General features: G+C 36.8%; 1 protein-coding gene and 1 long non-coding RNA gene across 3 annotated transcripts; both read left to right on the top strand.

Annotated features, from left to right (window-relative positions):
* The first annotated feature begins 9,628 nt into the window (after nucleotides 1–9,628).
* On the top strand, nucleotides 9,629–10,617 carry LOC144996901 (uncharacterized). 2 transcript variants are annotated; one of them, XM_078956693.1, is made up of 2 exons: nucleotides 9,629–9,811; nucleotides 10,222–10,617. In XM_078956693.1, exon 2 carries the CDS (start codon nucleotides 10,258–10,260, stop codon nucleotides 10,489–10,491), a length of 234 nt encoding a protein of 77 aa, XP_078812819.1. In that variant the 5' UTR covers nucleotides 9,629–9,811; nucleotides 10,222–10,257; the 3' UTR covers nucleotides 10,492–10,617. The 2 variants fall into 2 exon arrangements, with proteins under 2 accessions (XP_078812819.1, XP_078812811.1); XM_078956685.1 differs by having other exon boundaries at nucleotides 9,639–9,811; nucleotides 10,214–10,617.
* A 5,198-nt stretch (nucleotides 10,618–15,815) lies between these two features.
* Nucleotides 15,816–20,787, top strand: LOC145030833 (uncharacterized). The gene is made up of 3 exons (XR_013676716.1): nucleotides 15,816–16,087; nucleotides 19,140–19,190; nucleotides 19,529–20,787. It is a non-coding gene; the product is annotated as an uncharacterized LOC145030833 (long non-coding RNA).
* The last annotated feature ends 306 nt before the right edge of the window (nucleotides 20,788–21,093 follow it).

Here is a 21,093-nt window from a genome sequence, read left to right on the forward strand (position 1 = left end):
TTTTAATTCATTTCATTCTAGGCCCAATATAGCCCAAAATGTTGAAATAAATAGATGTGGGTCCAATTAGAGCCCATTTAAGGGTTCTAAGCCCATAATAGTCAAATTGGAAGCTTATTGGTCCACTTAGGTCCAATAAGGAAGTTCTAGTCCAAAAATGGATTTAACAAGAACTTCTAGGGTTTCCAATTGTTTGACGACTATGTGTAGTACTTGTATGATGTATTTGATTGAAATTTTGATGTTACATAATAGGCATCAAACATGATTTAAAATTTTTTATTCAACCTTGACTTAAGTATATAGCTTATATGACACAAAATTTCTAGTTGTGACACGATCTCTAGCGGCTTTTAGTCATTCGCGAATCTGTACAATCTTCTCGGTCGTTTCTCTAATGATCTCCGGCCCCGTGAGAGCGTTGTTAAGAAATCGTCCTTTAGCTAACTGAGTGTCACCCACCTCAGCCCATCATAGAGGAGATATGCACTTCCGGCCGTAGAGGGCTTCAAATGGAGTTGCCTTGATGCTTGTATGATAACTATTGTTGTAGGAAAACTCCACAAGGGGTAAGTGTGTATCCCACGCTTTACCAAAGTCAATCACACAGGCTCGCAGCACATCCTCCAAGGTTTGGACCGTCCTTTCACTTTGCCCGTCGGTGTGCGGATGGTAGGCGGTACTCATGTCTAACCTCGTCCCTAAGGCGCTTTGTAGTGATTGCCAAAACATCGAAGTGAACCTACTATCTCTATCGGAGATTATAGATATAGGGACACCATGCAGTCGTACAATTTCCTTAATGTATCAACTGGTGAGTTTCTCCATCTTATCTGTTTATTTGATGGGTAGGAAGTGTGCGGATTTGGTCAGTCTGTCGGCGATGACCCATATGGTATCCAACCCACCCGTCGTCTTGGGTAGCTTGGTTATGAAATCCATAGTGATCCGCTCCCACTTCCACTCTGGTATCTCTGGTTGCTGGAGAATACCTGATGGCTTCTGGTATTCGACCTTAACCTTCGCGCAAGTAAGGCATTTACTCACAAAGGTAGCAATCTCTGCTTTCATGTTAGGCCACCAGTATAACTTTTTGAGATCCAGATACATCTTATATGAACCTGGGTGAACGGAATATCGAGTGTGGTATGCTTCCTTCATGACCAAGTCTCTGAAACCACCGTGACGCGGCGTCCAGATTCGGTCCATGAGATAATAGACTCCGTTACCCTTGACCTCCAAGTTCTTATCCATTCCACGTAATGATTCTCCCGCCACATTCTCAGGCTTTAAAGCTTCAAGCTGAGCCACTTTAATCTGGGCGGATAGATGCGAATGGATAGTCATTGTTAATGACTTGACCCTTCGCCCATAATACTCTTTTCTACTTAGGGCGTCTGCTACTACATTGGCTTTTCCCGGGTGATAACGAATCTCGCAGTCATAATCATTGAGTAGTTCGACCCACCGTCGTTGTCTCATATTGAGCTCCTTCTAGTTCAGTATGTGTTGGAGGATTTTGTGGTAAATGTATATTGTGCTCTTCGTACCATACAAGTAATGTCTTCAGATCTTTAGAGCGAATATGACCACTCCTAACTCGAGGTCATGCGTGGTGTAGTTAATCTCATGCGTCTTCAGTTGTCTCGAGGCATAGGCAATGACCTTACTTCGTTGCATCAAGACACAACCGAGCCCTTGGTTTGATGCATCGCAGTACACCACGAAATCCTCTGTCCCTTCGGGAAGGGACAATACCGGTGCGGTGCATAGGGCTCGCTTCAGGGTTTGGAATGCCTTCTCCTGTTTCTCTTCCCAGTCAAATGTCACTCCTTTTTGTGTCAACGTGGTGAGAGGTTTCGCAATCCGAGAGAAGTTTTGAATGAATCTGTGGTAGTAGCCAGCGAGGCCTAGAACTTGATGAATTTTTGTAGGCATCTTCGGTGCTGACTAGTTCTCGATAGCTTTAATCTTGGATGGGTCCACGTGGATTCCTTCCTCACTAATCACGTGCCCTAAGAATTCAACTCTTCGGATCCAAAATTCGCACTTAGAGAACTTCGCGTATAACTTCTCCGATCATAGGGTTTATAGGACTCGTCGTAGATGATTTCTATGTTCTTCCTCGCTCCGAGAGTAGACAAGTATGTCATCGATGAAGACAATGACTAACTGAACTAAGTATGGATGATACACCCTATTCATCAAGTCAATAAACACTACGGGTGCATTAGTCAGTCCAAAGAAGGATATCGTCGGAACATCTTCCTCAAGCACTCGCAACTGGTGATACCCAAACCTAAGATCAATCTTGGAAAAATAACTCGCTCCTTGCGGTTGGTCGAATAGATCATCTATACGGGGAAGAGGGTAGCGATTTTTGACTATGAGTTTGTTCAGTTCCCTGTAGTCGATGCACGTACAGAATGATCCGTCCTTCTTCTTTACAAACAAGACTGGTGCTCCCTAGGGTGAGAAGCTTGGTCTTATAAAGCCTTTGCTGAGCAACTCGTTAAGTTGACTGGACAGTTCTTGCATCTCTGCAGGCGCTAAACGATAGGGTGATTTAGCTACAGGCGTAGCTCCTGGGACAAGTTCGATTCTGAACTCAACCTGATGTTTGGGAGGTAAACCGAGGAGTTCATCTGGAAAGACATCGGGGAAGTCGCATACGACTGGAAAGTCCTTTAGATCTTTCGTTTTCTAGCTCGTATCAACAATGTGAGCAAGGAATGCGCGATATTCCTTACGCAAGTACTTCTAGGCTTGAATACTCGAAATGATGCAAAGGCTCGTACTTGGTTTGTCTCTGTAGATTAACAAAGTTTCGTTATTCGATAGATTTAAACGGATTGTTTTGTAAGCATAGGATATCAGCGCGATGGAGACTCAACCAGTCCATGCCCACAATGACATCGAAACTCTTGATCGAGATTGGTATAAGGTCGATTGGGAAAGTATGATCATCTAGTGTGAGAGTGCAACCTAAGTAAATTTCGTTAGAGATCTCCATCTTTCCGTTAGCCATTTCTACGATGAATGTTTCTTCTAGTGGTTGTGGGGATTGCTTAAGTAGGTGTTTAAAGTTTTGGTTTATAAAGCTTCTTTCTGCACCACTATCGAATAAGACACATGCATAAAAGTTCCTGAGAAGGAACGTACCCGTGACTACTATGGTGTCCGCTACTGCTTCATTGTGGCCAATAGCGAGTAGTCTCCCTGTTCCTCCCGCATTTCCAGCCTTCGGATAGTTTTTTTTGAAATGGCCAACTTCACCGCAGGCATAGCAGGCTTGGCTCACTCCCGAGCCGGAAACTTGAGAAATGAGTTTGGGTTGGGATTTGCAAAACTGGACGGTATGACCCTTCTGGCCGCAGTTGGTGCAGTGCAATTCACGGCATGGTCGTTGTGATGGAAAGGGAACTTGGGGCATTTGGGCAGGTTCCCAACATAGGTTTTTGCTGGTACCGGGTTAGTAGGAGTGGTGGCAGCGTGGACAACCACGATTTGTTGGTCTTTGGAGGAGGTTTGAGTTTTCTTGCCCTTCTTCGGATCCCAACGCTTCCTCTTTTTGTCCATTGACTTGGGTGGTGCAGTAGCAGTTGTGGTTGCTATTGTTGGAGTGGAAGGAGTTTCATGATCAATCAACCTATGGGCCAACTCCTTGGCGCTGTCAAAGGTTGCAGGATGTGAAGATAGAACGTTTCCTTGATACGGGGACACTAAGCCCCAGATGTATCGTTCGATTTTCTTGCTCTCAGAGGGGATCATGTTAGGGCACATAGCCACCAGGTTGCAAAACCTAGCCGTATAAGCCACTATATTTGTCCCTTTCATCTTGAGGTTCCATAGTTCCTCCTCAAGCTTCTGAACCTCACCTCTAGGGAAGTACTCCTTCCTCAGAAGATCCTTTAGTGTGTCCTAGCCCATGATATTGGTTGTTACTAAGGAGAGTGAATTGACATGGCCATTCCACCATGTTAGGGCCCTTTCAGTGAAGCTGGCAGCAGCGAACTTTATTTTGCTCTCTTCTGGGCATGAGCACATTTCGAAAACAGCTTTGGCTCTTTCGATCCATTGGGACAAAGCAAGGATTCCTCTAGTCCCGTTGAAGAACATTGGTTTACAGTTCATGAAGTCTTTATAAGTACACCCCTGTGTACGTAAGTGAATTTCACCATGTCTGGAGTTAGCGCCCATTCCGGCTCTACTAGCATCGCCGGAATTTATTTGGGCTAAGGCTGTCGTTACAGCTACGGTCACAACTGTTTGAAATATCACAGGATCAATCTGTGGAGGAGGGGGTGGTGGAGGTGGAGTTTGAGTTGTAGGTCTGCCTCTGCTCGGGCGCTTGCGGGGAGGCATCTTTTATTGAAAGTTCATAGAGATGATGGCAGTAGTGAGTATCAATTTCATATATGATGAGAGTATTTCATGTGCTAAACCATAGTACAATTTTTAGATAGAGTCATAGTAACGGAGTAGATAGCTGCCAATATTACTGATATTAGTGATGTAATACAAATTCGGGAAAAGTGACCTAACAATAGGTCTTACATCAAATCATAAGGGAAAATGTTGGCAGCCTAGAGACCTAATTAGAGTACTTTCGAAGTTAGGAGTGTTTACAAGCAAGTGCTCTATCGAGCATAGAAAGAGAAAGACTATTCCTTAAACGAAAGGGAAAGACAAGTAGATATCTTTTACTGACGACGGGTATTCGTTGGGCGAACCCTAAGATCAGCCAGTTGGCGAACAACTTCCTGGAGGTGTTTCTCCTGAACCCTCTGACGTGCTCGAAGTTCGCTAATTTCGGCTCGGGAGGCAGCTAACTGTTGCTGCAGAACCTCATTGGTCCTCCTAGTCCTATCCATGGCTTCTTCCAGTTGGTGGATGCGGGCAATGTTAAGGTTGGTGTTGGCATCAATTTCCATGACTCTGTTGATGTCTTCTTGACCTTGTTCAGTGTTCCTGGCGATCCTACGGACCATGATGGGCAAGACTTGGTCCGCTGATCCTCTTTCGCTTATGTTGTAGAATCTTCGGTCTCCGTCGAAAGGTACAGGCTGACCCTGCTCATCGCTCCATCGGTTCAAGGTTATTGCCCACATGGGAGTGGGGCCTCGAAATACCAGACGGGGGTTAGGGTTTGGAGATGCTGGGGGCAGGTTGTTGACTTCTGGCTCGGAGTCGGAGTCATCCGAAAAGTCTTCAGCACAGTGATCATCCAAAGGGATCGGGTGATCATCTTCTGGCTCCTCATCTAGCCATCCTGTATTGCCTTGGTTCGGATAATACGGGTTGTCGGGATGGTGGAAGCCAGCCATGTTATGTACGCGAGAAATAGGGAAAGAAAGGTTAATGGACGTACTAATCTAGAATACTTTTTAAGATGATCGTTACTAGTCGGCCTAATACTTGCATATTGCATACCAATTACATATAACCGAAGCAAGATAGTCCTTTGAATAAGTAACCCTAACTCCAGATCCCCAATCAAACAAGAACATGAAATGTAGCAAAGGTCACAGATTCTGAGTCTATAGCGCCCTAGTCACATGTAACCGTGATGTATCCACTTAGCAACTATTGTCCTACCAGTAACGACCCTATTTTGTTATCACATAAGTATTTAGTAGGGTACAAAATACTCCTATAGTATTCTTGTTCTAACATTCTTTTGATAGTGTTGGTAAGTTTTTAAACTTGTTGCAACACCACAATCACTCTTAGGCACATGCTAGTCACTCCTAAAGAGATGTAGTTGATCAGGCTACATCCACCCAGGTGTGACTACATGTCTCTAAGCTTAATTATGTTGTTCAACAATCTTTAATACTTCTGTTATGTTCTAGAATGATACTGACTCTTTGTATTCGTGAATGTATATATATATATATATATATATATATATATATATATACTTAATTAAATATTTTAGTATTTAAAAGTATATATTCTTGGTTAGAGTGTTTTAGTCCCGAAGCGTTTGTAGTTAGTATATCTTTTATGGGTTAATATACTTGATTCACTATAAACAATGACTCTGATACCAATCTGTCACACCCCAAAACCGAGAACGGCGGAATACGTTATGGGGTGGAGGACGTCATGTACAGTATCAGAACAATTGCATAATAGTAAAAACAAGCAACAACAACCATTTCATTAATATAGTGATTTTAGATACAAACGTGTTCTGTACAGTTGATAGACACCAAAAGTATAACAAAAATAAAAGATGAGTCTTGTATACGCTCCATCTTCTCAAAAGCTGCACCAGTACCTGCCTATCTTTGACCTGAGGATACAAGTTATTTTGAAAACGAGTATCAACATAAAGCTGGTGAGTTCATAAGATTTTAGCATCGTTTCTTGTATAAAAGTGTTTACAATCAAGCAATATAAAAGATGAAATAAATGTTGCTAGTATTAGAAATCCCTAGAAAATCCTATATTTTCCAGATTTAAATATGTGTAAGTTATATCCATTGAGTGTGTAAAAGTATTTTCATAGAGACTATCAGTGCTAAAATAAGGTAGCATGTTTCATACAAGTAGCGTAGCTGCGTAAAAGTATTGATTTACTGTAGTAGTGTTGCAACTTTAATGTATATTCATTTACTTCGGGAATTAGCTTAGACTTAAATTCTTAGTGTGTTAATTTGGGTATGGATGTAATTTCTCATGTAACTAAACTGAGTGATTATAGAGGGTTCGATGACCTTCCGGGTCATCCACAGTGTAGTGATGTAGTGCCATCCCTGGGCCTAGTCGGCTCGGACTATAAATAACAGTCGGGATGTAATAGCGTCCGTCCTGTATAGATCTATACATGTAGTGTTGCTTTCCTTTCGAGAAGCCCTAATCACATAGAGTAAGCGCGGTAGAGTGCCTTATAGAGAGATAGTGTGTTATACTCTGGATTAGTGTATTCTCTTATGTTATAGTGTAGTAGACCTTTAGTGTTGTACATAGAGTGTTCTCTTATACGTACATTAACTTGTAATAGCAATTATAGTGAATATAGTAGTAATAGAGGTAACGAGGAATAGTCTTAACTATACCTATTATAGTTAACTAGAGTGTATGATATCATACCTCGGAATAACAATGGTATTGAATAAAATGAAGACTGTCATATCTAACACCAATATATATGATATATAACTAAGAAGTCAACGACGGTCGGACGGATAACAGATACCCTAAGACCAAATCAAACAAGAATAGGAAATAAGGCGAGCTATCGGTCCTAAGTCCTTCAAGTCTTACTTATATAAATATATTAGTGTGGATATATTTAAAAAGAACAACAATTTAACCTTGAAAATGCATTTGATAAAACAATTTCATTGATAAGTAACTAAAAGTATAGAGAAACCCCTTTTTGAGGGTAAGTTATGAATCACATATGATTAGGAACTAGAATTTGTTACATTTACTTGTATCCCCCCCCCCACCCCTAAAACATGTAAATAACTTTGAAAGATTAATTAAGGGGTATGAAATCACCTGCAATGAGTAGATCGGGTGGAAGTGTCGGATGAGCGTTTGGTGTCAAGTAAAGACTTGTATACCCTTTATGACCCTAGTAACATATGAAGACACATGTTTACAAGTAATTAGTGATTTAAACTCTAATTAAACACATATGGACATCCTAAGGTGAATAAATGCTCTAAGGTTGAGTGCTAGAAGGTTAATGGGTCTCAAGAAAGGAGTTTTAGGCCTCATTATGGAGTTTACTCCTCACAAACCCATCCTTGGTGAGTTTACGGCCGTAAACTCATGGGAGGAGTGTAAGTGATTGATTTCAAGCCTATTGTGGTTCTAGAAGGGATTCTAAGGAAATATACAAAGCTATAGGGGTGTTTAAGATTCCAAAAGAGTACTCCCTTGGAGTTTACGGTCCTAGGACCACTCCTTGGGAATTTACGGTCGTAAGCCCCATGGCTTAGGCCGTGAACTCTTGGGCACCCTCTAACATCGATTTTTAGGTCCTTGGCTCATTCCTAACAAGTTCTAGTGAGGGTATAAGACTTTTTAGGGGGTTAAAGTTTCATTTGGCATGTTTTAAGGGAGTTTACGGTCTAAGCATATGCTTGGGCCGTAAAATCTTGTTTACCCTTCAAATGACAAGATTTAGGTGTTCCAAGTCCGAAATTGTAAGTCCATTAGTCATGTCTTAAGCCTAAATGTGATTTGGAAAGGTTTTGGGCTTGATTTGCATGTTTAGAGGGAGTTTATGATATAAGCATATGCTTGGGCCGTAAACCCTCATTCAAGCCCTCAAACTTGTTGATTCATGACTCAACACTTTTAGGTTAAATCCAAAACTAGTTTCTAAGCATAAAGGGGAGAGTTTTGGGCATTTTGGCACCATTTTAGGGGTTTACGGCCTAAGGATGCTCTTAGGCCGTAAACTCCTTATTTTCGGCCTTCTTGCATGCTTTTTGAGCTATAACAACAAGCCATGATGTTTAGAACAAGTTAGGGTAAGGGAACTTACGTTTTGGAGGCGGAAACTTGCGATTTTGGGATGAAATCGGACTTGAGGAGAGAGAGTAGAGAGATAAAGAGTGTCTAGTGTGGCAAAAAGGTCCTAAGGAGTGTCCACTCTCCCTTATATAGGGCTTGAGTGTTGTACCCGGTATACGACTACCCGATACTTATGTTAAACGGGGTTTAAAGTTTTAACCCGATTAAATGGTCGTAATTAAAATAAACTTTTTCCAACTAAATGAAAATGTAAATTACGTGGTTTTATTTATTTTATTACGACGATAATAACATAAAAATGAAATAAAACATTTCATTGATTTGTCTACTCCAAATTAACGAAACTTTTATAAAATAGAATATTTTGTTAACGGAAACGGGTTATAGTGACGTAATAAATTTTAGGTTGTCACACTTTCTCTCCCAAAATTAGTAGAAAATGTCATATTCTTCCGGTTTCAAAGAATTTCAAGTTATTTTTAATGTTGCTATTGATTGTGCTCATGCTATTTTATTTATTTATTTTAAAGTTATTTTAATCGTTTGATGTATACCTGAAACATGTTGATCAAGTAGGTATTGTTGACATAGTTGAATGTGATGAAGACATATGAATAAGGAAAAGATAAAACGTCTACTTATAAGCCCGTTAGTAGATTTCTCATTTTCCCAGCTTTTGAAATGTATGAACCATATTTCCTTAATATTAACCAGCCGAATACAACATCCATTGAAAATTAAATAGAAGTTAGTTCACCATTCGCGACTAGTCATATCAAATGAAGTACGTATGTCGAAAGTGCTTACGATGTTATAATAAATGCATTAGAATGTGAAATCAATAAAGTCTCAAAGTCTCACAAAAGACTATATCGCTGCATATGCCTATCGATTTCATTTTATAGAAAAAAGATTCACAAGATGAGAGTTTCTCTTGTGGATTTAATGGTCATTTTGCACTTTATAAATAGGATCATATAAAGATATATATTTTTCAAAATATAGTTATTTTTATAAATAATTCATAATTCTTGAACCTTCAATCTTTTCAAACAATGTTTTCAAACACCTGAATAGGTCAAATGCCATTTAGTATTTATCGGCCAGTTAATTTTGTGATTTTAAAAATGAATTTATTCGATAACCGCCTCCAAACAGGTCCGTAAATTGCCCTTTTTCATAACACGCACACAAGCTCCTCCTTCATTTTTATTCTTTCAAGCCAGACTCGAGCTCGTTTTGAAAACCCTAGGTCTTCAAGGTACCTCTTAATCGATCGCTCTTCGTTGTTCAAAGATCCTGATCGGAGGTAAGATTTCACTTCCACCGTTTCAATTTTATTAATTTCATACATGTCAATTTTCTCGCCACAAATTTCGATTTCTGGATTTGCAATTGCCGTTTATTGGTTAAATTTCACCGATTCAATACGTCTAGTACTTCCACGTTGGGTTGTGTATGATCCTATCGATATGTTTTCTCATGATTTTTAACCATTTCTCTACAAATCCACGAGGAATCCCTGTTGTACAACCAGTATAAGATAATCATATCTAAATAATCGGTGAAAGATAACCCAAATTCAGATCCGACCTAGCCCATTTTGGCATGATGCTGTTAAATGGCTTATAGCTAGAAATATATTTTCCTGTCTATTTGGAAATTTCTTAGGAAAACAACTAACAGGTATATGATTCCTTTCTTTTACAAGATCTTCAGAGAACTAAATCAAGTTATCAAAGGAGAATTTTGGAGATGGGTTTGTGGACTCTGTTAGAAGGCTGTCTGCTAATTGCCAATGCACTAGCAATATTGAATGAAGATCGTTTTCTTGCACCAAGAGGTTGGAGCTTCCAGGAGTATTCAGGGGTTAAAAGGAATTCACTCAAAGGGCAAATCATTGGTCTCATTTATGCAACTCAGTATTTAAGAGTACTTCTTATGATCCTCAACTCACTTTGCATTGTTGTAAAACTTGTTTCTGGTTAATTCTGGTATATACATTTTTCCTTTATTCTATCTCATTTTTTGTTTTCTTTATCCACTAAAACAATCAAGTCTCAAACTTGGAACCTTGCACAGCAAATGGAATGGAAGCTTGGATCTTTATGTTAACATGAGTATGTTGTTTCTTTTGCATCCTTACTTTGTAGTTTTGGTGCATGTTTCTTGAGGGTTAAAAGGTTTGTTTTAGGGCAATTTAATCCTATGAAGGTAAAAATAGATTGATTTAACTATTTCTTGGGTGGCTTAGTGGAAATTTCATTAATAAATAATCTAATAAATATTAATAATGAAGAGCTAAAAAGAAAAAGGAAAAAATATTTATTTATAGTATGAAATATTGAGTTGGGTCATATGGGGATGGGGGTTACCTTATACAAAAGAAAGAAAATTTGTTTTAGGGATTATATTTTGTTGATAAACTGGTTAAATGTGTAAGTTTTAAAATTTTAGCTAGAAATGAAACAACACAGAATTGAGATCCTTCGAAGATTAACACCATGTTTGCTAGGCCATCCCATCCTGCTACCTGGTAATTTTTTTTTTGTTTGGAATGTTGTTTTGAAAAGATAAAATATGATAGAATTTGTTGAAATAGGAAGTAAATTATTGAATTTAACCAAAGGAAAATAATTAATAGGATGTGTGGTATTGGTGGTTGTTTAACTTGGTTACAAAAAAGGAAAAGAAAATAGTGTTTGTTATATTGACATGTTAAGATTTTGAGAATTAAACATTTTTTTGGATCGACTTTAATGTTTTTCAAGTGAGAACCCAACAAGACAAAAAAAAGGGTCGTCAACATTCTTACTAGTTCTTACTACTCCCTCACCTTCGGGAGCGAGAGACTCCGTATTAGGTTTATTTGACTTTTCATATCTATATACCTCCTCACACCTTCATTACCAATTCTTTTTTGGAACTGCAGAGATATATTAGCCATTCCTTTTAAAGAGATAGAGCAGGACAAAAAAAGGAACAAACAAAATTACAAAAATGTTAAAGGGATTACAACACCAATTGACCTACGTATAATCGTTGTAGTTGTCCTTATATTTAACCGAACTAAACACTGCAGTGTGTATGTTATCCGCCAATTTCATTGATGACATCCACACCTTGCTGAAAATTATATCGTTTCTAGCTTTCCAACAAGACCATGAAAGGCCATAAATGGTAGCAAGAAGAATTTTGCGTTTTTTAGGCACTGACCCCGTTAAGCAGCAAATTGAAACCGAATTGAAGTGTTGAAGTGGATATTAAACCGGTTTAAAATCCATCTCAAAGTATCCATCATGAAAGAGCATTCCACCAAAATGTGATTTGTCTCGTCCACCCCTATGTCGTATGTCGCACATATGATAGGAAGTACTCGGGATCTTGACTCTTCTCCTCGTAAGAGCCACCGCGGTGGGAATGCGGTCTAAACAAGTGCGCCACATAAAGCAAACAACTTTAGAAGACACCAAATATAACCAAACAGTAGGGTTGCTCACCAGACGAGTCACCTTTGAGTTAATAAGGGCTCTAAGGTCATGTAGGTAGAAGAGCCCATTGGAGGACAATTTTGAGATCCAAGAGTCGATGACGTTTGAGAAATGACTCGAAGAAACGAGCCCATTAAGGGTATTTAGCTCCAAAGTCTCTGGGAGGCCATGGTTACCTTATTCCAATTCCACGTAGGATTGTTGTGCTACAGGCTCTGGGAGATGAAACAAGTTTCCCTTTTATCTAACCTCAAATAAAAGAGGAAACCTCTATGCCATAGACCCATCTCCAGACCAATCGTTATACCAGACCAAAATATTGGATCCAGAACCAATACGAAAACCGAAAATGGAAGGAAAGGAATACCTAACGCCTCCAATTTAGGGATAATCCTCACTATGTCATACCAAACTCCTGAAAGAGTCTTCTTACCTAGCGACTCAAGCAACTTCCTGGACATGTTATGAGTGCCACAAACGACACGACTCCAAAAGGTAGAAGGTTGGGCCTTATAGATCCACAACCATTTAACACGAAGGGCCGATTCATTGCAAACAAATAACCAACTAAGGCCTCCATTATTCATTGCAAACCCCATCCCCATATGACCATTTAACAAGAAGGGCCGATTCATTGCAAACAAATAACCAACTACCTCCCCAAAGAAACCTTCTTCTAAGCTTTTCTAAGGAGTCTAAAACAAATTTAGGGGCCTTGAATAAGGAGATGTAAAAAATCGGAGGACTATCGAGCATTGCTTTTGTTAGCATTAATCGACCTCCAAACGAAAGTGTATTAGACTTTGAAACGGACAACCTCTTCTGAAATCGCTTAATTACCGAATTCCAATTCCGCCTAAGTGACATATTGGCACCAATCGGATCTCCCAAATATTTAAACATAATAAAAGTGGCATCACACCCAAGAATACAAGCAACTAGCGACCTCATTATTGGAAACACCGATCCCATAAACCTTTGACTAGTGGAAGTTGACTTTTAAACCGAAGGTAGCATGGAAACATCTAAGAACCCAAGCAAGGATTGCAAAATTGGAACTAGTCCACTTTCCTACAAAGGGGCATCATCGAAAAAAAAATGGGATATCATCGACCCCTCCTTCCTTTGGAATCTTGACACAATGGACAATGGCTTTTGACAAGCGGATTGCATGGCGACATTAAGCCCCTCCATGGCAATAATAAACAAGAACGGGGAGAGCAGTTCACCTTGACGAACACCTTTGGTAATAGGGAACTCCTTTGTCGCAAATCCATCGTTCAAAACTGATGCTATAAAAGAGGAAATACAACATTTGATCCAGAAAATCCATTTATCACCGAACCCCATTTGAGAAATGGCTATTTCCAGTATTTCCAATTGATCGAGTCAAAAACCTTTGTCGAAATCAACCTTGAACAAAAAAGTCTTATTCTTATTTTTCTTAGCCCAAGTGCACACCTTATTTAAGATCATGGGGTTCCCAAGGATGTTTCACCCTTCAAGGAAAAGCAATTTGAACTTCATCAATCACCATGCCAATTACCAATGCATTCTAAGGTTATAGGGCATTCAGGAACGAGGAATGTGCCAAATAGAAAAATAGTAAATGAATAAGTCACGAAATACAAAAACATAAAATTTCTTCAACCCCCTTCCCTCCACTCACATTTTTATGAACAATTAATGTCAAAATAAATATCAAATATATGTGAGTTATATGCTAATGGTAAAAATACCTCATTGAACTTGAACCTCAGGAATTATTGAACAATGGGTCAACAATGGAGACCCTCATACAATGATGAAGTATGTGAACCGATGAGTGTTCCACCGGATAACTTTTGTTAGTAAATCTCAAAACAAGTCGATTAGAATACTTATAAAGGGCGTTTTAAAGACAAATATAAAATGAATTTTCTTCGGTATCAAGATAATTAGATATAACAACTATTCATGTACCAAAGACATTTTTGAGCGACCAATTTTTATACACTAAAATATAGTGTTTCTTGATTTTTTATTGTTATTAAAATTATAAAGGGAATATTTAAGAGTGATTTTATTAAAACTTTTTTTCAAGACATAAAAAGAATTAAGTTGGGAATATTCATCGGTCGGTTTTTGTATGGTTTCAGCAAACAACTATTTCACTACAAAACGAGAAATGGGATCGCTTTGATGCATGTTCGAAAGAGTTGCGAGAACAAAAGGCAATATATTAAATGTTAAAAAGTCGAGAATGAAGTTTGACAAAAGCATGCCGGATAGGCTAGTTTTGTATCAATTTAATTTACTGCATTTATCTACAAAACGTCCGATTTACTTGGAAATTATTATACTTTGATGTTGGTTTGAATCATTTGTGTACATGAAACAACAATGCAAAGGCACGTGCTAATGATAAAGAAATATATGGGACCGAGAAGCAGAAAATCCAAGCTAAGGACCGAAGCTAAATGATGAAGGTTGAAGAAGATTTTCAAGATCGAAAATTGAAGAATGCCGGCACATTGGATGAAACAAACAAAATGACAAAGAAAAAAAAATGACACTGGACATATTGACATCACCTAAGTGTTTTAATCATATCTAACCCCGCGGTGCTCCGATTGATGTGATTCAAGTTGTTGTGAAAAGAGGACACAATTATCTACAACGTTTGTGTTTTGAGTTTTTGCCAATTCTATATTTATTGTAGCCAAAATAAGTATGGAAGCTAGACAAAAACTGTTGTGAAAAATACAAAGATAACACCAATCCAATTCCAATCCTAGCCTTTTAATCCCATATCCAAGCCCAATCAAAACCTAATGTCCGGTTGTCCCACATTGAGAATTACATGCAAACATCTTATGAAGAGTAAAAAACCCATAATTTTCAAATTTAAAATCACACGTCACTACAAAATCCATGCGTTTATAGTATCAATCTAGTTCTTTCTTCCATGCATTATTTGTACCTTAATCCCCAAGTAATCCCACGGGTACATGATCTTTCTCTCACAATTAAAGCTACCATATTTAAACATTTCAAAATAAACCCATGCACATAAAGAAACATAAGGCACCTTTCATAATCCCAATATAACACCTTAATTACCCATCCCACATCGCCAATAAACTAAACCCAAGCCCCCAAATCAACCTATAAATACCAGATTAAACCATCGGTTTTAAATCATCCCTTGATCTTTCAACAAGCTCTTTATTTACGAAATGTGTAGTAGAGAACAATATGAGCGGCTAACATCTTGTGATCATCTTTGGTAACTGTGTTATTGGGCTAATTTCTTTTAAACATTACAAATATTTTTTTTAATACTTTACGAATGCAAAGTTTTTATTTATAATTGTTTGGATTTGATATAATTTGTCATTTGTATTAAATAAATTAATTATTATTTTCTACCGTAATACTAGTAATTCTACTTGATTGATTTATACATTTCGGCGTTGAAAGGATTATGCCTCCGTTTTTTATGTGATAGTCATATTACATCAGAATTAATACGTGATTTATGCAATGTAATTGATTATGATAATCACTACTTGCTTCCATTAAATACGTAGCCTAAGAAAAGTATGTTAATCCTTTCCCACCAAAACTAAGAAAGATGCCCAATAGGTCTTAGTTGAAAAGAGAAAGTGTATGCAACATAACAGAAATTAGTATTATTATTAAAAATTAATAAATACCATTTTACAAAGACCGCATAATTAATAAACAACCATAATAAGTTATTGAGGGTTTAAAGATAAGTTAATCTATAATGTATGGAAAAAATGGTTAATGCAACAGAGTACAGGGGTGTTAACGTAATTTATGTCTTACCCTTCACGAAAAATCTTCGATACTAGAAAACCGGGAAAAATAAAAAATAGCACCGGAAGAAGGCAGGGTCTTGGCGGGTTTTCCTCCGCCGTTTCAGTCTCGCCGTCGTACGCCACTCATACCTTCCACCATTGACTTCGGCCGACGACTTTCCACCGCCGTTCAATTACAGTGTTTAAGATATGACGGTGGTTTTGACATCGATCAATATAATCACAGCTCCACAGTGGGACGAAATCTACGAGCGCCATCAAAACAAGGTTTCTCCTTATGCGGATTTGAAAACCTATTTCTCTTTAAATTTTTATAGATTCTTTAGTTCTGATTTGCTTGGTTTGAACGTGATTGTGAATGATTTGTGTATCAAATAGTAGTATAATTTTTTTTTTTTTTTTTTTTTTTTCTTTCTTTCTTATTTCTTGAAATCATCCAATATGGGAAAGTGAATCTGCAAGAATTGAGGGGGTTGGGAGCATGTAATACGGTGGAAATCTATCTACATTCTCTCCTTAGGGATTTTGCTCTTGATTTTCTATGGGCTACAAAATTAGTAAAGGGGGAGCTTAAATCCATTTATGTGAAAAATAGGTCTTATTTTATTGTCTTTAAATTAGTTTTATTAGAGTAACATTTACCGGAACTTGTTTTGTAAAACTTTAGCGTTTTTATCCTCTTAGATCTTCTAGATTTGAATAAGTCTTTTTATTTTATTATTATTATTATTATTTTTTTTAAATAAGAATGTGAGATGACCACACAGTTGCGTGGTTCAAAAGTTTGAATAAAACTGTAGACCTTAACCTTCTTCTTTGCTAAATAAAATAGAAAAAAATGTAAGAAAGTCTAAAAGTTCATACTTATTTTCTAATTAACACTAAAGTGTAGAAGTCTATACTTTCTTACCTTAAACCTAGTACTTATCTAAATGTGCTTTGTAAAACATTAGTGCTTCAAGCTTCTTACACGTTTAGACTAGAATACCTTATTTTTAGATTGTGATACAATCACATGGTTGATACCTGTATGGTTCGAAAGTTCGAAACTTGTATAGTCTTCAACTATAGGGTAACTTTCCTTTCTAAAAAAAGAAAAAGAAAAAAAAAGATAAGAAATAGAAGTTCAAATTTTTTTTACCTTGAACCTTTTAATTATGCATAAGTGCTTTGTTAAAAACATTAGGGTTTCAAGCTTCTTAGACTTTTTAGACTTAAATACCTTTTTTTTTTTTTTTTTTTTTTTTTTTTTTTTATAAATAAAAATTGTGATACCTGCGTGGTTCGAAAGTTCGAATCTTGTAGTCTTCAAAAAAAGAAAAAAAAGGTAAGAAAGTCTAGAAGTTCATACATTCTTACCGGAACCTTTTAATTATCCGGAAATGCTTTGTAAAACATTAGTGTTTCAAGCTTTTTAGATTTTTTTAGACTTGAATACCTTTTTTTTTTTTTTTTTTTTTTAGATAGTGACACAACCACATGGTTGATACCTGCATGGTTCGAAAGTTCGAATCCTGTAGTCTTCAACCTTGTGGTAGCATTCCTTTCTAAAAAAAAAAGAAAAAAAAAAGGTAAGAAAGTCTAGAAGTTCATACATTCTTACCGGAACCTTTTAATTATCCGGACATGCTTTGTAAAACATTAGTGTTTCAAGCTTTTTAGATTTTTTAGACTTGAATACCTTTTTTTTTTTTTTTTTTTAGATAGTGACACAACCACATGGTTGATACCTGCATGGTTCGAAAGTTCGAATCCTGTAGTCTTCAACCGTGTGGTAGCATTCCTTTCTAAAAAAAAAAGAAAAAAAAGGTAAGAAAGTCTAGAAGTTCATACATTCTTACCGGAACCTTTTAATTATCCGGAAATGTTTTGTAAAACATTAGTGTTTCAAGTTTTTTAGACTTTTTAGACTTGAATACCTTTTTTTTTTTTTTTTTTTTTTAAGATAGTGACACAACCACATGGTTGATACTTGCATGGTTCGAAAGTTCGAATCCTGTAGTCTTCAACCGTATGGTAGCATTTCTTTTCTATAAAAAAGGTAATAAAGTCTAGAAGTTCATACATTCTTACCGGAACCTTTTAATTATCCGGAAATGCTTTGTAAAACATTAGTGTTTCAAGCTTCTTAGATTTTTTAGACTTGAATACCTTTTTTTTTAGATTGTGAGACAAGCACATGGTTGATACCTGCATGGTTCGAAAGTTCAAATCATGTAGTCTTCAACCGTGGGGTAGCTTTCCTTTCTAAAAAAAGAAAAAGAAAAAAAGATATGGAAGTCTAGAAGATCATTTTTTTTTGTATTATTAACACTAAATTCTAGATGTCTAGACTTGATTACATAGAGTCTAGTCCAGCCGTACGATGAATGACTATTTGGTTGACTTTTAATTTGACACTTCAATACGACCCTTGCCTGAATTAGAGAACAGTTGATCTCTTAAAACCTTGAACGATATTATTTCATTAAAATCACATAGCAAAAAAAACACCAATGGAGCACCAACTTTATAGTGTCCTGCTAAAGATAAAGTCCTAATCCAAAACCAACTCCTAAAACACGGGACTATAAAACAAAACCTTCCTAATATAAACTTATTCTAAATAGTTTCAAATTCAAAGATACTTATTCCTTCCTTATTCTTCTCCTGCGATAGATCTGGCCAAATCTTCCACGACATATCAACATATCAAGAACACCAAAGACATGATTTCCGTTCCGTTGTATTGCCTTGCACCCAATTAACTCAATTCTTGCATATTCATCTTCCCGTTTTGATTGTTTTTGGGAAAGAAACCAAAGACTAGTTTGTTGAACCGCCTTTTAGAAAGACAAAGCAAATGGTATTCATATTTGATAAAAAAAAGAAATTTTTTTGGGAAAGTTGTAGGAAATACTAAAATACTTTACTCATTTTACCAATATAGGAAGTATAGTTTGCAATTTTTACTACATCACTACCAAATAAACCAGAAAAAAATAATTAGTGGTTACTTTTGTTATTAATTTTTTTTCACAATTTTGAAAATTGTTTTGTTGTTGTTGCACTTGCACTTCTTCAAAACAACTACCTAATCCCTTTTACAACCCCTTATTGCTTGGATTGTTGCCTATAAAGTTAAGTTTGAGTGGTTTCACATCAACTTAAATCTATAGAAGCTTACTTGCACATGTTTGCTTATATGGAATTGTCAATACTTACCGGAGTGCCCTTGAAATGCAGTTAACCCAATTGATTTATTTTATCCTGCTGCACACAAACGGTTATAGCAATAACAAATAAAGCATAAAAAGATAATTGGTGTTTACTTCTTTAGTTTGCAGCATTGAAGAAAATGGAAATGTTATTTTGAAGCATTTATGGTCAGGTTAGTTGAAAATTGTGCGTAGATTTCAAGTTTGAATCTTATTTTTGTTCATGTGTTATTTGATTTGATGGTTTTCCAAAATGAAAATTTGTGTTAGCTAAGGAATTTAATGACTTCAAATTGATTTCATTAGATAAATGCAAAAGGTTGTATGTTGGTGTTTTTGAAATGACAGTTTGGAAAATGTAGAATTTTTTGTGAATTGATTTCATTAGATAAATGCAAACACTGTATGTTGATGTTTTTGAAAAAGAGCATTTTTTGGATTTACGAGATATTATTGTCATTACACCTCATGGGAAATAGCTTACTTATTTTGAGATTGAATGCTTTTGCAGATCACAACCATTTCACGGAAAGATAGTGAGCTAAACAAGGTTGATACACAGGAAATAGCTCACTTATCTTGAGATAACGAAGTTGGTTTCTTTGTTTTACTCAAAAACAGATTTGGTCTTTTTATTTATTTATTTTTATTATATTTTTTCACTTTTGTATGTTGAATGATTATAGCAATGAATTTACAGGATAATTTTTAATGACATTGAAATTATAGCAATGTCATTAAAGTACAATACCCTTTTAAGAAATAGCTCACATAGGTAAGTTCCATTTTGTGATTATAGCTTACGGAATATTATCCGGTAAATGTTTAATTGTTGTACTCAATTATAACAATGTCATTAAAGTACAATACCTTTTTAAGAAAAGCAGTTGAAATTACAATGCTATAATTGGGTAGATTTTTCCAAGTATAATATCTTAATGTGATATAACTTGGAAATATAATATTATAATAGGAAGATATGAAAGTTGGATGCTATAATATACAAATGAAGGATTCACTGTTTAATCCACTACGGCCCAAGAGGGAAGCATAAGATTACCGATTCAGTGTTTAATCCACCAGCTCATTGCAAATACCGTCAACATGTGCAAAGATGATGATAAGGTTCCGAGCCTTGATGCGTTTTATTTATGGTGCATTATTATGCCCAACACTTTCTGAAACATCGCGTACTGTTTGGTAAGATATTTAGGGGAAGGTGCGGTTAAGGATAGAAAAACTTCAAGGATTTGCCGGGGTATGTTCGTGACAAAGAGGGGAGCCAGGAATGTTTTAACCATATTACCAATACCTCAATTTAATCCAATTCTTTATAGGCGGGCGAGGATAGTTGACGATTATGGTGGTGGTCACTTTGTGGTCCCGGAGGAAGATGAAGTGGTGGCACCCGAGCAACACGGTAGGAGGGTTAGGCCAAGGAAAGGGTATGTACATGAAGACCCACTGATAATCTCAATTGATGATGAGCTGCCTATTGATTGGGTTAGTGTGGAATAAAGGCAATACCAAGATGATTTAGGGCGGAGCATGAACTACAATCATATGACTCTCGCCCACATGATGAGCCACTTGAACATGCCGCGGATGGAAGACTAATTATCGTTTTATTATTTTTATTTTGTGGCTTGTTTAAGACAATTTTTATTTTGTTTGGTGTTTTTATTTTTTGCTTGTTTTGTTGATGTTTGAACACTTAGTAAGTAGGATTGTTACTTTGTTTTCCTTTTTTATTACTTGTGTTTTTGTTTTTGATCTTTTCAGAATTAGGGTGAGGGATTCAATGTGTGAATAGAGCGTGAGGAACAAATGTGAGAAATCGAGTATGGATGAGAAGAATAAGAGTTTTGACTCCGATTTCAAGTGTGACAATTAGAGTAGTTAAAAAGTGTCTTTTTACCGAAGAAAAACAAGGGGAAGAGTTGCTTTGATACTCTCCTTAAACTACAAAAACGGGCTTGAAGCAGAAGGGAGTTTTTGCCCATACAACGATAACTCATTGAGTCCATATCCTGAACTCGACGAGTCCAAAAAAAATCACGTATTTGACGATAACTC

The sequence above is a fragment of the Lactuca saligna genome, chromosome 1 (assembly GCF_052625555.1).
Source record: "Lactuca saligna cultivar CGN05327 chromosome 1, ASM5262555v1, whole genome shotgun sequence".
Lineage (NCBI taxonomy): Eukaryota > Viridiplantae > Streptophyta > Magnoliopsida > Asterales > Asteraceae > Lactuca > Lactuca saligna.

What these genes read in the sequence shown, in the direction of transcription:
- LOC144996901 (XM_078956693.1), top strand. Translation starts at nt 10,258, where the DNA reads ATGGGTTTGTGGACTCTGTTAGAAGGCTGTCTGCTAATTGCCAATGCA.